General features: G+C 55.4%; 1 protein-coding gene across 2 annotated transcripts in view; it reads right to left on the bottom strand.

Moving 5' to 3' along the window:
• The window catches only part of Chd5 (chromodomain helicase DNA binding protein 5), a 49,359-nt gene that overhangs the window by 7,978 nt on the left and 26,343 nt on the right, over positions 1-15,038 (bottom strand). For both annotated transcript variants that reach the window (XM_028757833.1, XM_028757834.1), the window contains exons 12-29: positions 12,937-13,068; positions 12,742-12,850; positions 11,715-11,906; positions 11,270-11,470; positions 8,990-9,127; positions 8,782-8,903; positions 7,872-8,045; positions 7,423-7,564; positions 6,038-6,169; positions 4,946-5,063; positions 4,173-4,297; positions 3,026-3,257; positions 2,719-2,829; positions 2,161-2,333; positions 1,565-1,739; positions 1,009-1,101; positions 771-859; positions 453-586 (exon numbers count right to left, since the gene is read on the bottom strand). In XM_028757833.1, the coding sequence (XP_028613666.1) occupies positions 453-586; positions 771-859; positions 1,009-1,101; positions 1,565-1,739; positions 2,161-2,333; positions 2,719-2,829; positions 3,026-3,257; positions 4,173-4,297; positions 4,946-5,063; positions 6,038-6,169; positions 7,423-7,564; positions 7,872-8,045; positions 8,782-8,903; positions 8,990-9,127; positions 11,270-11,470; positions 11,715-11,906; positions 12,742-12,850; positions 12,937-13,068 (2,592 nt within the window). The remainder of the gene's footprint in view (positions 1-452; positions 587-770; positions 860-1,008; positions 1,102-1,564; positions 1,740-2,160; positions 2,334-2,718; positions 2,830-3,025; positions 3,258-4,172; positions 4,298-4,945; positions 5,064-6,037; positions 6,170-7,422; positions 7,565-7,871; positions 8,046-8,781; positions 8,904-8,989; positions 9,128-11,269; positions 11,471-11,714; positions 11,907-12,741; positions 12,851-12,936; positions 13,069-15,038) is intronic.

Below are 15,038 nucleotides of genomic sequence, written 5' to 3' on the forward strand. Positions count from 1 at the left end.
CAGGGAGTAAGGGGAGGCTGGGGTGGGGGTACTGGGGCTCAGGGAGTGAGAGGAGACTGGGGTGTGGGGTACTGGGGCTCAGGGAGTGATGGGAGGCTGGCGGGACCCCTAGGGACCTCTCTCATGGAATCCTCCACCACAGCAGACCTTGAAAGCAGGCCTGCTGAGGCCAGGCTCCCAGAAAGACAGAGGACCCTCCCTCACAGGGGACTCCTCCTCCTGGCCCTGGATGGTCAACTACACTATCCCAAAGAGTTTGGGCAAGAGAACCACTGGGCAGGATTTCCTATAAATCAGCCCTGCCCAACACACCACGCCCAAAGATCTGACAGCTCTGAACTCTCCAAGCATCCTTGGCCAGGAGGATGTAGTCACCGTCCACTGGAGGGCCCACTCCACCAGGCATCGGAGACTACACCCTCCTGGGCCGCTACCTCACTGAGACCCTTTACCTAAATTCCTTCTCACTCTTCCCACGGAGGTCCCGCACCAGCCAGTGGGAGTTGAAGGCATCTTGAGGAGGCATGCCCCAGCGCATGATGGCGTTCAGAAAAGCCTTCCTCTGCCTGGCATTGAAGCCCAGAACCTGGCCAGGGTGGAGAAGGGTTTTGACCTCAGGTTATGTGGACAGAATTGTGGGACGGGGAAGAAGAGCAAGGGACACCTGAACCCAGAGGGTCCCTGAGCCTGAGAAAACCCCTCAGTCCTTCCTTCACACCCCAGGGTGTAAGGAGTTGGCTTGGAGGGGCTGGGGACCGTGCAGGACCCACCTCAATGTTGCCCCCAACCCGAGCCAGAAGAGGCGGCAAGGGCTTGTCCCTGTCACTCTTCAGCTGCCTCCTGGATTGTCGTCGTCCACCTAGGGAACAGCCCATCACAGACCCTCAGGCTGGTGTGCAGAGGCTCCCCCAGCACCCTCGGGATGACAAGACCCTTGTCACCTCCTCCTAAAGCTCTCATGGGCACCCCACCCCTAGCAGCACCCCCGGGTCACACACTAACACTCACTCTGCCCTTCTGGCCTCTCCTCAAAGTCCTCGTCCTCATCCTCGGAGCCGATGGAATACTCCGACTGGTTGTCCGAGAGCTCATCCTGCCACTCTGTAAGCAGAGGGGCATGGAAGAGGCCCGTCCCAGCCTCCTGCACCCAGGGCCAAGCTGAGCTCCCTCCCCGCCCCACCCCCAGCCTAGTCACAGTCACAATGAGAATGGCCCCCAGGGACTTTCTCCGGAACTCAGTTGATAACCCCAGCCCAGGCAGCCACACTCGGGAAGAACACTGCTACTCTGCCCGGTTCGCGCCAGGAAGCAGACTCACGGAGGCTCATCCGCTCCGCGGCCGACCCTTGCCTGAAGCCACCTGACCCACCGATGACCGGTTCATCCCCACACCTGCCTGCAACCCCTTTCCTCCCAGAAGCGTAGCTGCAAACTCCCACTCTTGCCCCTGCGTCTGGTACAGCGTCTGCCTGCCGCACGGCCCGCCCCTCAGCCACGCCCACCCCGCAGCCACGCCCACCCCGCAGCCCCCCCGTGCCGGCGTGCCCCTGCTCACCACACGCACCCTGGTCCTCCTGGGAGGCGTCGTTGTAGTTGACCTGCTTGCGGATGCGCTTGCCCTTGCCCAGGTTGCGGGCCAAGTCCTCCTGCTGCTGTTCGTAGTGATGGCGCAACAGCTTCTCCCAGTAGTCGGGGTCCACGTTCTCCTCCTGCTTGATCACCTCCCGCTCTACCTCCTCCTGGGGGTGCAGGCGCGGGGGATAGCTGGGAACACCCCCGTTTCTCTGCTACGCCTCACCCACCTTCCCAGGCCCATTGGGCAAGTGAGCGGGGCTGACTACTCCAGGAAGCCCTCCCTGATCACGCTGGTCTCCCTGTACGACCCAGTGGGGAACTGTGGAACCCCAGGCACTGTTCTCGGGGGTTCATGGCTCTAAAGGGTAATAATAAGCAGCGCCCACGTTTGCAAGGAGAGTCGCAGGGGCTCAGGGGACACGGAGGGGACGGTAAGAGAGACTGGGAGCCATGGGGCAATCGGGCTTTTCACTACACAGGAGGGAGATGAATGTTCTAGAGCAGCCCAAGACAGAAGCACGGTGTAGGCTGGAGGGCGGGGAAAGGCAAAGGGAGGCGGGGTCCCGAGCACTCAAAAGGCCTTACCACGCCGTCCTCCTCGCGGACCACGTACTGTGCCACCTTGAAGGAGCTCAGGTACTCGTTCATGTTCTGTAGCTCGGTGTCATCCGTGGCGTCCTGGTTCCGATCCAGCAGCTTGGATATGGCCGCGTCGTCATAGTGGATCACACTGCTGTCCTCTACGTCTTTGTTATCTCCTGTGGGGTGGGCGGGACACAGCGTGTACTCAGACGGAAGGTGGTCAGGACCAACCTCAGGTCAGCTACTAAGAACGGCTTTCCCCAGCCAGGCTTTAATCCCAGCACTTGGGAGGCAGAGGCAGGCGGATTTCTGAGTTCCAGGCCAGCCTGGTCTACAGAGTGAGTTCCAGGACAGCCAGGGCTACACAGAGAAACCCTGTCTCAAAAAATAAAAAAAAAAAAATAAAAAATAAATATATAAAAAAAAAATGGTTTTCCCGCAGGCTCAGCAGGTGTGGCAGCTCTCGACTGAGGGCAACCGAAGGGGCAGCAGAAGACCTCCTCTTGGTAGCAGCCACCTGACTAAACAAAAGGCTGGGAGTGACTCAGGTGGGCCCCCTACCTGGCGGGGTGCTGCCATGCTTTTTCTTTGCGCCGGCAGCCAGAGATCCTCCCTTGGTGGACTGTACGTCGGGGATGGGTGTGGTAGGCCTCTGGCCCTGTGACATCATCCCTGAGTGGCGGAGGAGGAAGAACATGGTTTCAGAGCACTGAAGGGTTGATGGGCAGCAAGCAGAGATGTCTCGCTAGCCCACTCTGGGAAGTGTCACAGGCTGGGAGTAGAAAAAACGGCAAGGACCCTTGGGTCCCGGATGGGTATGTCTCAAAACCCCAAGCCTCCATGACACTCCTACAGAAAAGAGGCCCACCTTCCACGTCGTCCTTGAAAAGCTCCTCTGTCCCAAACTTAAGGATGTCGTCGAGCTCCTGCTTGGTCATGGAGCCCGACTTGGAGCCCAGGCCAGGCCGCACCACCAGGTGCGTGAGCATCATCTTACGTTTAGCCACCTGGGTGATGCGCTCCTCCACAGAGGCCCGCGTCACAAAACGGTAGATCATGACCTTCTTGTTCTGCCCGATGCGGTGAGCACGGCTGAAGGCCTGGGGGAAGACCACAGCTCAGCACCCAGGGCCTGACTCGGGGCTCCAGGCCACAGCTGGGTGCGCCAGGGAGGACCGCGTGTGTAAGCCCGCGGCCACACAAGGGACAGCCTGATCGCAGGGGGAGGTACGCTGTGTCTCCGCTCAGACTTCAGTGTGCGGCAGCACTGTGGCCTGGTGGCCAGTTGGGTTCAGAGTGAAAATGGATCTGGGTGTGACTACAGACAGACAGACAAGGGGCTGTCAAGAAGTATCCTGCGTGCTTGATGGAACTCGAGCTTCCTGGGATTCCAATGCTGCATCATGGGAAGGCAGCCTACACCTCTCTGTGTGTGGTAACGGGACAGCGGAGCCCTGCACTGAAGACATAGCTACCTTGAGGGTAGCCAGGCCTAGGAACTGCCCTGGAGGATATGACTGGGGCTCCATTCTGACTCTATAGGATATGACTCTGGCGAGACACTGTATATGACAGACACGTGTGTGTGTGTGTGTGTGTGTGTGTGTGCGCACCCAAACTGTCAAAGTCTATCATGTTCTGCCGCAGAGTGAGGTGACTGTAGAATATCGGGGGTTCTGTTCCTACAACACTCTGCTCTCTTTCCATCTATCCATTTCTTCTTCTCCCCTATGTCCAGCAGGCCTCCTATAGTCCCCATCTCCTTCAAAACTGGCTCCCCTGAGAATCTTGTGACTGACTCCTTCATCCTGCCTCCTTCTATGACCAGGGCCCGAAGGTAATGGGACCGGTCTGGGCTGGCATTCAGGTTGCTATGTGTCTTGAACATGTCTTGAGCCATCCCCTCCCCCTTCACCGACCGCCCAGGGCCACCTTTTAGGCCAATATTTCACACCGAGTGGATGGGGCACAGAACCAGGGGTGTAGGAATTAGTGGGGAAAGATGAGGCACAGACCTGAATGTCATTGTGGGGGTTCCAGTCTGAGTCATAAATGATGACCGTGTCTGCTGTGGCCAGATTGATGCCCAGGCCGCCGGCACGCGTTGAGAGCAGGAAGCAGAACTGTTGGGCCCCAGGAGCTGAGAAAGAGGCCAACGGGCATGTGTGAGTTACTGAGCACACGGGGCAGGGGGCAGGTGAAAGCAGACGGGAGGGCAGGAACAGAGCGAAGGGCCCCTGGCAGAGGCGAGGGCAGAGGCTGTGATTCCAGAGGTGCAGCCACATCTGCTGGACTCATGCAGTCCCGAGAGGCCAGGCCCTGGCTGAGTTAGAGGGAACCAGGAAGAGAAGGAAGCCAACTTTCAAAGGCCAAATGGGTATCAATCAAGGAGGGGCGACTAGTTTGTGGCATTCCCTCGCAGTCTGGCTTCTTCTTGTACAACTCTCAGGCTGCTTAGAGAATTCGTTATCTGCTGAGTCTCCATAGAAACCAGCAGACCATAAAAAGTCTCTGGTGTGGTGGCACACATGTAACCCCAGCCCTGGGAGACTGAGGCAGGAGGATGGTGAGGTAGAGGTGAGCCTGACCTTTATAGTAATCCGTATCTTTAAAATAACAACAACAACAACAACAATAATGGACAAGTTGGATCATAATAATAATAGACAAGTTGGGGTCTAAGGACTGGTGTGTTTCTTCCATATGCAAAGCAGCTTGGAAAGCACTGTTAACTGGGTGCTCAGGCTGACACCCCGAGACACAGGGTTACCCTGAGAGGGATAAGTACCATTGAATCTGTCGATGGCCTCTTGCCGGAGGCCCCCAGTGATGCCCCCATCAATCCGCTCATATTTGTAGCCTTCATACTCCAGGAAGTCCTCCAAGAGGTCCAACATCTTGGTCATCTACAAGGAAGGAGGACACCACCATGGGTAAGAGAACAGAGATGACCAGGGTGAGGGAACATGCCTGAACTAGGCCTCCCAAAAAGAACATAGCCCTAGCCTCACCCATCACCTACCACCCATTCTGCAGAGAAACCCCCATCCATAACCTCAGGCACAAGCCTCTGGTTCCCTCCCATGTCTCCAAAAGAGTGGCCCCTGGCCCTTCTAGCGTTCAATGATCTGCAGGCGCAATGCTTTCTTCTCCCCTTAACTACTTCCAACCAGCTGACTACACACACACACACACACACACACACACACACACACACACACACCACATCCCTCCCAGCTCCCAGATCCTGTCTGGTCCCTTCTTGTCTTTTTATTTATTTATTTATTTATTTTATTTATGAGTTCACTGTCGCTGTCTTCAGACACACCAGAAGAGGGCATTGGATCCCATTACAGATGGTTGTGAGCCACCATGTGGTTGCTGGGATTTGAACTCAGGACCTCTGGAAGTGCAGTCAGTGCTCTTAACCGCTGAGCCATCTCTCCAGCCCCGTCTTCCTGTCTTTACATAATTCATCTATATGGAACTACCAGCCAGCTCCTTCCTCAAAGCATGGGGATCTGGATACTGCCCTCTGCCACCTGCCCTCACTGATAAGTCTGAGAGTGTGCTTATCCCTCCCACAAGATTTGAGCCTGAGGTGCTGTCGTCCCTATTCAGTGTCCAGCGCCTGGCCTATCAATTCAGACCTTAGTCTTCCATGGCACACAGTGGTAAGAAGAAGCTGGACAGAGGAGGGGTTTATCACACCAGCTTAGTCACAGGGGCCAGAGGGGCAGGTACAGGGGGATGAGACAGGGAATACGCTGGTCTCTATAGCAACCAGAGCATCCTCATGAGTCTGTGCTATGCCAGGGACTTGAGGCCTTCAGCCCACATGCAGGCTGACTGTGGGTGTGCGCTGGCCAAGCTTGCCCACCTGGGAGAAGATGAGCACGCGGTGCCCTTCATCTCGCAGCTTCTTGAGCATCTTCTGCAGCAGCATGAGTTTCCCTGAAGACTTGACCAGGGAACTGCCATCATAGGAGCCGTTGGGCAACACAGGGGCCTCCTGTGGACATGGCAGAACAGAACCTTGATGGCTCTTCCTCTTGCTTGGCACCACGGAGACTGTAGCGATGGACAAGTGCCTGGCCATGGGCCACCTGCCCATCTGCACTACTGAGCACAGAGCACAAACCCAAGCAAACTCAATAGTATGGGTCACAAAGAGCCTGGCTCAAGACACATGCATGGCCCAGGCCTGCCAGTCCCACTCTCTGCCTAGCTCTGAAATGAAGCCCCAGGACCTTTCCACAGAAACTGGCTTGGTCACTGTGGTCCCTGGAAAGCATCTAACGGTACCAGCCCTCTGACTCCAGAAAGGCAGATCAATCTAAAGGCAGATCCCGGAAGGTTCCTGAGCCACACAAGGACCTCCAGGGGCCTGAAGTGGGCCACCTCAGCACAGCCATGCTTGTCTCTGCAGCAGTGAGAGAGCTGGGCCTGCAGGAGATGAGTCTGAACCCTAAGGGCAGCGATGGGGTGGTCTCTTTGAGGCTCCATGAGGAACATCAGCCCCCACCCCGTGACCACTGCCCTGCACTGGACCAATTCCCAAGCCCAGTGCCTCACTCGCTTCTGCCACTCAGATCACCCAGGAAAATCTGCCTGAGGAATGAAGGGAAGCCAGGTCAGCCCTCAAGCCTCCCTGGAGGCCCAGTGCTGAGGCTGGGGAGGCTTTGGGGCTACTGGGAGGGGTTGGGAATAACCTGGAGCAAGCAGTAGGGAGAGGCAGCTTCCAAAGGGACAGGATGGGGACACACATCATGTCTAGAAGTCATACCAGGAAAGGAACGGAGGGCTGGGGCCAAGGCACCTACCCATGGGCACCTTCCTTAGAGACCACAAGAAACCCACCATAACAGGCAGGCACTTACACACTGGCCACAGGGAACATACCACACCACACTGTCCATAGAGAGCACATGAAGAACCAACCATGGTAATTCAACCATGGCGCCCAAATAGTGACCTGTATGGATGGTCACAGGGAAGCCACCATGGCAGCCACAGGGATCTACAATGACCACAGGGAACTTCACCACGGCAGCCATTCAAGACCCACCATGATGTCCACGGACGACCCATGACAGTGACCACAGAGGACACAAGAGCCAGTACAGACCTGTAGAGACCTATAACTACAGAGAACCCACTATAGCGGGGAATCCACCACAGCAACCACAGGGACCTCGAAGATGGCCACAGGGAACCCACCACAGCAGCCACAGGGACCCACCAAGATGGCCACAGGGAACCCACCACGGCAGCCACGGGGAAGAGGTACGGATGGTTGCAGCACTTCTTCAGATCCATCATGATGTTGAGCAGAGACACCTGGTTGCCGCCCCCCTTGGAGTTGAGCGCCTCGAAGTTCCGCGTCAGGATGAACTTGTAATACTTCCTGCAACAGGGTGCAGGGTAAGGTTAGCTGGACACCCCCAGACCCCACTAGACTCCTGAGGGCCAGGCTCTACGTTCAAAAGGGCTGGTGGTGCCCCAGGCACCATGTACAGACAAAAAGTCAATGGGAGACACTACTACAACTGAGGCAGCCTGACTAATCACTGCAGATCAGTGACCAAGGCCTCCTGTCAACCCCAGGAAATGGTCAGGAAAGCCAGGTGGGGCCTGCGGGAAGGGGTGGCTGGGGACACAAGGCCAGGAGAAGGGCCAGTTGCTGCAGGACAGGGTGAGCCTCCAACACTCACTTCTGCATCTGGCTCAGCTCCACGCGGACAATCAGCTCCGTCTTAGCCGGCATGTTCTTGAACACGTCGGCCTTGAGCCGCCGAAGCATGTGAGGCCCCAGCAGGTCATGCAGCTTCTTGATCTGATCTTCCTTGGAGATGTCAGCAAACTCCTCCAAGAAGCCTTCCAGATTGCTAAAACCAAGAGACAGGATTAGCGCCAGAAGCAGAGAGCCAGAGTAGACCACAGCCTTCTGCGGAGGAAGTCGGGCCCAGGGTGGATGAGGCAGGACAGAAGGCCGTGGCCGGCACAGGCCAGCGGCCGGTGTGGAGTGAGCACTCACGCTCCATCTGAGCCTGCATCCCACCTGTCACCGCTATTCTGAAGTTCTCAAAGACAACCCGGACTACAATAAAGAAGACCAAGGCTGATGAGCCCTCAAGGTGACTTGGCCCAACGTTCCACAACCTGCCCATGAATCAATATGGAAACACGCACCCTCCTCCCAGAGCCCCCTCCCCCATTCAGAGCAGGCATAGGAAGGAGGGCGCCATCTTTGCTCCATCTCCACCCCACCCCAGATCTGGCCTCTGTTTGTCATTGCTAAGGTCACATGGGTCACTTAAGTCACTGTGGGCTGAAATGAGCCAAAGGGAGCAGTCAGGGAAGCACAATGGATAGAAACCCAGAAGAGACCCCAGGGCCTTCTGGGACAGAGTCGAAGAAAACCACGGTTTGTTGGAGGTGGCTGTACATTCCCCAGGAATGCTGAGACCTTCCCTCTCAAGATCATCCTAGAACACTACCCATGTTCCCATTTCACTAATGGGGAAACTGAGGTGCCCAAGCAGTTCTCAGAGCCAGTCTAGGTGGCTGCCATGCCTTCGCGGGGCTGCAACCCATCACTTCCGCCAGGCCCAGGGCACGCACTTGAACCTCTCTGGGGTCAGGAAGTTGAGAAGATGGAACAGCTCCTCCAGGTTGTTCTGGAGGGGGGTCCCCGTCAGCAGCAGCTTGTAGTCAATCTTGTAGCTATTCAAGACCCTAAAGAACTTTGGGGAGAAGACAGGAGAATGTCAGGAGGCACAGAGTGGCGGCCGCACCCGGAAAGATAAGCCCCAAGGCCAGTGCCTCCTACCTTGGACTGGTTGTTCTTGAGCCGGTGAGCCTCGTCCACCACGAGACAGGCCCACTCGATGGAGCCCAGGATGGCTTGGTCAATGGTGATAAGCTCATAGGAAGTGAGCAGCACGTGGAATTTGATCTGCACTTCCTTCTGTGGGAAAAGGCAAGAACGTGGAAGGAGATGGCAGGGACAGACAGACAGACAAGCAGGCAGACCAAAGGGATAGGGACAGAGCTGAGAAAATGAGTGGCAACCCCACAAGCATTCCGGGGAACCGTGGGGGGACAACACTGGTACCAGGAACTTCAGGGCTAAAGCACAGTGCCCTAGAGAAGGTAGCACTGCAGGAGATGAGGAACATTGCCCCTCCCCCACCGCGGGCTCCATGCCCACACATTCAACTAGTCTCGGGTGGGAAGTGTTTAAGGGTATCATTGCAACCAGAAGTCTGGTGGGTAGCCGGGCGGTGGTGGCGCATGCCTTTAATCCCAGCACTTGGGAGGCAGAAGCAGGCGGATTTCTGAGTTCGTTCGAGGCCAGCCTGGTCTACAGTGAGTTCCAGGACAGCCAGGGCTACACAGAGAAACCCTCTCTCGAGAAGAGAAAAAAAAAAAAAACAAAAGAAAGTCCTGGTGGGTACGCATGAGAGACTGGGTCATCAGAGCTCACATAAATCACAGGCCTGTAATCCTAGTGAGATGGGAAGTAGAGACAGGAACCCACTGGCAGGCCAGCTAGTCCAGAATATGCAGTGATGAGACCCTATCTTGAACAGTGTGTGTGGGTGTATGTGTGTCACGGTGTACGTGTGGCTCAGTGGATAACCTCAGGAGTTGATTCTCTCTCTGCTTGTTGAAACTGAAGTCTGTCCTGTTCCTGCCATGCCATGTACACCAGGCTAGGTGGCCTGCAACGTTTTAAAATGATCTCTATCCTCGGAGAATCTCACGCAATATATTTGAGTCATACTCGTTCTCATCCCCCAGGTTCTCCCCCCACCACCCTACGTACCCAATTTCATGTTCTCTCGTTCTCAAATAAAAACAAACAAACAAACATGGACCCTGTGTTGATGGTTGGCTAACTATTTCTAATCATGAGGCCCAGCCTCACTCCATTGAAGAAAACTGGCCTTCTCTCTCCCGGCAGCAAACAGCTTCTTATCTAGGGGTGAAAGTCTGTGCTAGGATTTTGTGTGGCTGGAGCTTGTGTAGATCTGACATATGCTGTGATGGTCTCGGGGAGTTCGTTTATGTATCTGCCTTGTTGTATCTAGAAAATGCTGTTTGCTTTCTAGATACCTCTGCCTCTTACGAGTCTTCCTGCCTCCCCTCCCCCATTCTACACATGGCCCTGAGCCTTGGAGGGGCCTGCAGGGTTCTAAGCAGTCATTCTGCCTTTGGTCCTGTTTTGTTCCAGGACTGCTGGGATCGCAGACACACAGTCCACATCTAGCTTTTTTTACATGAAGTCAAGGACGAAATTCATATCTCAGGCGAGCACGGCAAGCTCTTCCACCCTCCGGGGTACCTCACCAAGCCAAGTGCAGCATGTCATCTCCCTGCTCCCAGGAGCTGCTGGGTCGCAGCCTATCCTATGACAAGACCCTCTGGGGAGAACACCAAGACACCATGCCCAGCATTCACTAGCTCCATGCTCTCCTGGGATAAATATCGCCTCTCCAAGATTCATCTCCATCTGGCCGGTTTTTGTTTTGTTCTGTTTTTTGAAACAAGACTTAGCAGGTAAGAGTTATTTGGCAGTGGCTGGAGAGATGGCTCAGCGATTAAGAGCACTGACTGCTCTTCCAGAGGTCCTGAGTTCAATTCCCAGCAACCACATGGTGGCTCACAACCATCTGTAATGGGATCCGATGCCCTCTTCTGGTGTGTCTGAAGATAGCTACATACTCATATAAATAAAACAAATAATTTTTTTTTTTAGGTTATTTAGCTAAGCTGTGGTGGCTTCTCACTCCAGCGTGAGCAGTGGTGTCTTTATGAGAGGAGTCGCACCCAAGGAGGATGCCCTGTAACAGAGGCAGGGGCAAAGAAGTATCCATAAGCCACCACAAGAAGTTCTCAGACACCAGAAGCTGGAATAGGCGGGTGGATGCCTCCTAGGGCCTCACAGGGAGCCTGGTTGACCAGCTGGCCCCCAGCTCTGTGGAGCTAAGCCTCAGCTGATGACAGGCCATCACATCAGTACAGAACAACCATGATACTGGCCCAGGAACACGGACGTCGCAGGGCTCGGTGGCTCCAGAGCCTCCCGAGTAAAGACAGCACTCACCTTCATGCGGAATACTTTCTTCCCACCGCGAATGGCATTGTCCTCAAAGGAAAACTCGTTCTCGCGGATCACAGAGCGGCTCTCCTTGTCCCCCGTGTAGGTGACCACGTAAAAGTCAGGGGCCCACATCTCAAACTCCCGTTCCCAGTTAATGATGGTGGACAGTGGTGCGCTGACCAGGTAAGGCCCCTTGGAGTGGCCCTGCAGAGAGAACCTGAGGTGGTGAAGCTGGCTGCCAGCAGATGGCACCAGACCCCGCCTACCCAGACCCCGCCTACCGAGACCCCGCCTGCCCAGACCCCGCCTGCCCAGACCCCGCCTGCCCAGACCCCGCCTACCGAGACCCCGCCTGCCCAGACCCCGCCTGCCCAGACCCCGCCTGCCCAGACCCCGCCTGGCCAGACCCCGCCTGCCCAGACCCCCACCTGCCCTCCTGTCTGCCCACCTCCTTGTACAGAGAGTAGAGAAACACAATGGTCTGTACTGTCTTCCCCAAACCCATCTCGTCAGCCAGGATAGTGTCAGTGCCCTGGGCCCAGGAGAAGCGTAACCAGTTGAGGCCCTCCAGCTGGTAAGGGTGCAGCGTGCCTCCTGTGGAGTCGATGTACCAGGGCTGCTTGTCGAACTTGACTGTGGGCTGGGGGAGGGGGTCAAGAATCAGACACAGCCTGAATCCTGAGCCACCAGAGTCAACCCTCCAGGCCTTTGCAGGCACAATTCCGTCTGTCTAAAAGTCCTTCCTGCTCTGCTATCTCTCCTCACTGTGCTTAAGGTATCGACTAGAATGTCTCCCCCCTTCCAAGAAACACTTCCTGGCTCCACACGTTAACGCCTGCAAAAGCCTGGCTCACTCACCAGAAGGTCACTGTGCCCCCTTGTTGCCCTGTATCTCCAGGTCACTTTCCCAATAAGGTCCCAATGGACCGTGTCCCCACCATAGGCCCTGGTCTTTTGGGGTTTTGATTGTTGCTGCAGCTTAGTTGTTTGTTTTTGAGATAAGTCTCCTGTAGTTCAGAGTGGTCTCAAACTCAACTACGTAGCCAAAGATAACCCTGAACTTCTGATTCCTCTGCCTGCAACTCCTAAGTGCTGGGGTCAAAGGCATGGACCACTACACTCTGTTTAAGCTGAATCAAGAAGGTCAAGATTAACAACTGAAACCAAGGGCCTGTATATGCCAGGCAGGCAATCTACAGACTGAGCTGTGCCTCCAGCCCAAGGTGGGCTTCTTAAAACATGCCCAAAGGGGTCCTGCATGGTGGCTCGTGTCTTTAATCCCAGAACTCAAGGGACAGAATGAGGTGAGTTCCAGACCAGTACACCCTTCTCACTGGCCCGTCCAGCCTCGCTGTTGCTGACAATGGCCAGTCATGAGGACCAGAGGAAGGGTTCTTAAGACCCTGCCTCTACTGCCACACAGGGTGGTGGACCTGCTAATGCCACACCGCCGCCTCCACCCTCTCTCCACTCACGTCCACAATGGGCGTATCGGGTGGCTTCTCTTGTTTATCATCCTTCAGCTTCTTGGCCTTCTTCACCAGCCTCTTGGGCAGCCTAGCATCTTCTCCCAGCATCAGTTCCCTGCGCAGAAGTGTCAGATACAGATGAGCAAAACACAGACAGAGCGGAGGGGGAGCCCCGGCCCGCACACCGGGCAGCCAGCACACCTGTGGCCCCAGTAGGCCTGCTTCAGGTTGTCGTAGTAGGGAATGTCGATCTCCTCTACCTCCCAAGTGCACTGGTCGTAGGGCAAGTCCTTCCACTTGATCAGGTAATGTACGTCCCCCTTCTTGTCAAAGCTGTAACACAGGAGGCACGGGATGGGAGACGCCCTCCGATAGGTCCCAGGCAGGGCGCTACATAAAACATCCATCCTCTCACACATCCACTCTCTTAGTGCTCTGGGAGCTCTAGAGAGGCTTAGTAGCTCGCCCAATGCCACTGGGCTTGCGGGGAGAGATGAAGGTGTGGGGACCATGACAGAGACACCAAGCCAGGGCTATGCTAATGGAGCTCTAAGAAGCGGCAGTGCCAGTGTCCTGTTTTTTTGCAGCCTCTGTTGTGGGGATGAGGCCATCCTGCTCCGTAATCTCAACACAGGAAATGACACCATGACTCTCTTCCCTGCTCAGAAACTTCATGTTCTAACATAAAAAAGTCAAAGTGTTTTGAAGGATCAATCTGAGATGAGGGTCCTTCCCTACAAACAAAGAAAGATACAATCCCTGCTGGGTGGACCAGCCTCTTCTAAAGATCCCCAGGGTCACAGGCCCCACAGTGGCCACTGAAAGAGACTTCAAGGTCTCCCACTCAATCTGAGTAGACTCGGCAACCAGCCAGGAGAGCCCAGCAAAGCCAGGGAGCTGGGGACGGCAAATGGATTGGGGGACCATGGCTGCAGGTGGCCTGGGGACCATGAACAGCAAGGCCAATTCCCAGTCACCATGGAAACCGGTAGCTTATTTTCACTGAATAATTGGTTGTTATGCACAGTCTGGGAGATTCACCCGCTCCTCTTTGTGGGTGCAGAGGAAATTGTCCTTTTTGCTTTAGCATGCATTTTAATATAAGAAACAGGGGTGGGGGTAGTCAATGTAAGGTGCATCTCAGGTACCATCTGGAGTCTGGAAACGGGAAGACTGTTTCATAGTCAATAAGAGACGCGCTTCCTGTCACCCACAAACCACTCCAGCAAGGGTTTAGCAAACCCTTGTTCCATGAGGACCAGCTCAGACATCCGCAGCCACAGAGGTTCTTAACCTCTCCCTTCAAAGCAATGCCTGACAGGACCTGCAGTCAGGGACAGAGTGGCTAGGCCACCCATCCCAAGCTGGAAAGCAGACAGAGCTGTGAACACGATGAAAGTTCAGAGTTCCAAGCTGCCCCCATGATAGGCACTCAGGGCCTGCCCCAAGGCCTGCTGGCAGCCACCACCTGCTGTCCAGCACCTGTGCCCAGAAATCATCAGAGGCTCCCACTGCCCGCGGCTTGGAAGCTAGCTCCTCCTGCCCATGCCCTTCTGCTGGGCCTCCTTGCCCTGGCCACTCTAAGTACCTGGGAACACCAGACTTCAGGGAAGAGGTGCACAGGGACTGGGGACTCTGGGCAAGAAAACACTAGTGCTACCAAAAGACACTGGTTCTTAGTTCCCAATCCTGCAACCTCAGCTGTGTGGCTCCAGGCATGTGACTCTGCCTTGCTGAAATTACTATCATTATTATTATTAAGATTTTGTTTTGGTCTGGACATGCCGATGCAGCCTTCAATCCCAGTACTCAGGAGGCAGAGACAGACAGATCTCTGAGTTTAAGGTCATCTCTGTTCTACACAGGAAGTTCCAGGCCAGTCAAGGCTACATAGCAAGAACTTGTCTCAAAAACTAAAAGTGTTTTATGAGTACCTGTGAACATATGAATGCCTGTATGGATGTATGTATGTATGTATGTATGTATGTATGTATGTGTACCACATATGTGCCTGGTGCCCACAGAAGTCAAGAGAGAGTATCTTATCACCTAGAACCAGAATTACAGGAGGTAGTGAACTGCTGTGTGGGTGCTGAGAACCTATCCCAGGTCCTCTGCAAGAGCAGCAGTGCTCTCAATTACTGAGCCATCTCTCCAGCCCCCTTGCTGAGAGAGAGCAGAGACAGGGAGAGGGGAGAGGGGAGAGGGGAGAGGGACATACATTGGGGGGGGGGGCGGGGGGGGGCGGGGGGGCCGCGGGGGGGCGGGCGGGGGGCGGCGGCCGGTGGTGAGGGGGGGGGGGG

This window comes from Grammomys surdaster, unplaced genomic scaffold (genome assembly GCF_004785775.1).
Source record: "Grammomys surdaster isolate TR1022 unplaced genomic scaffold, NIH_TR_1.0 126185, whole genome shotgun sequence".
Classification (NCBI taxonomy): Eukaryota; Metazoa; Chordata; class Mammalia; order Rodentia; family Muridae; genus Grammomys; species Grammomys surdaster.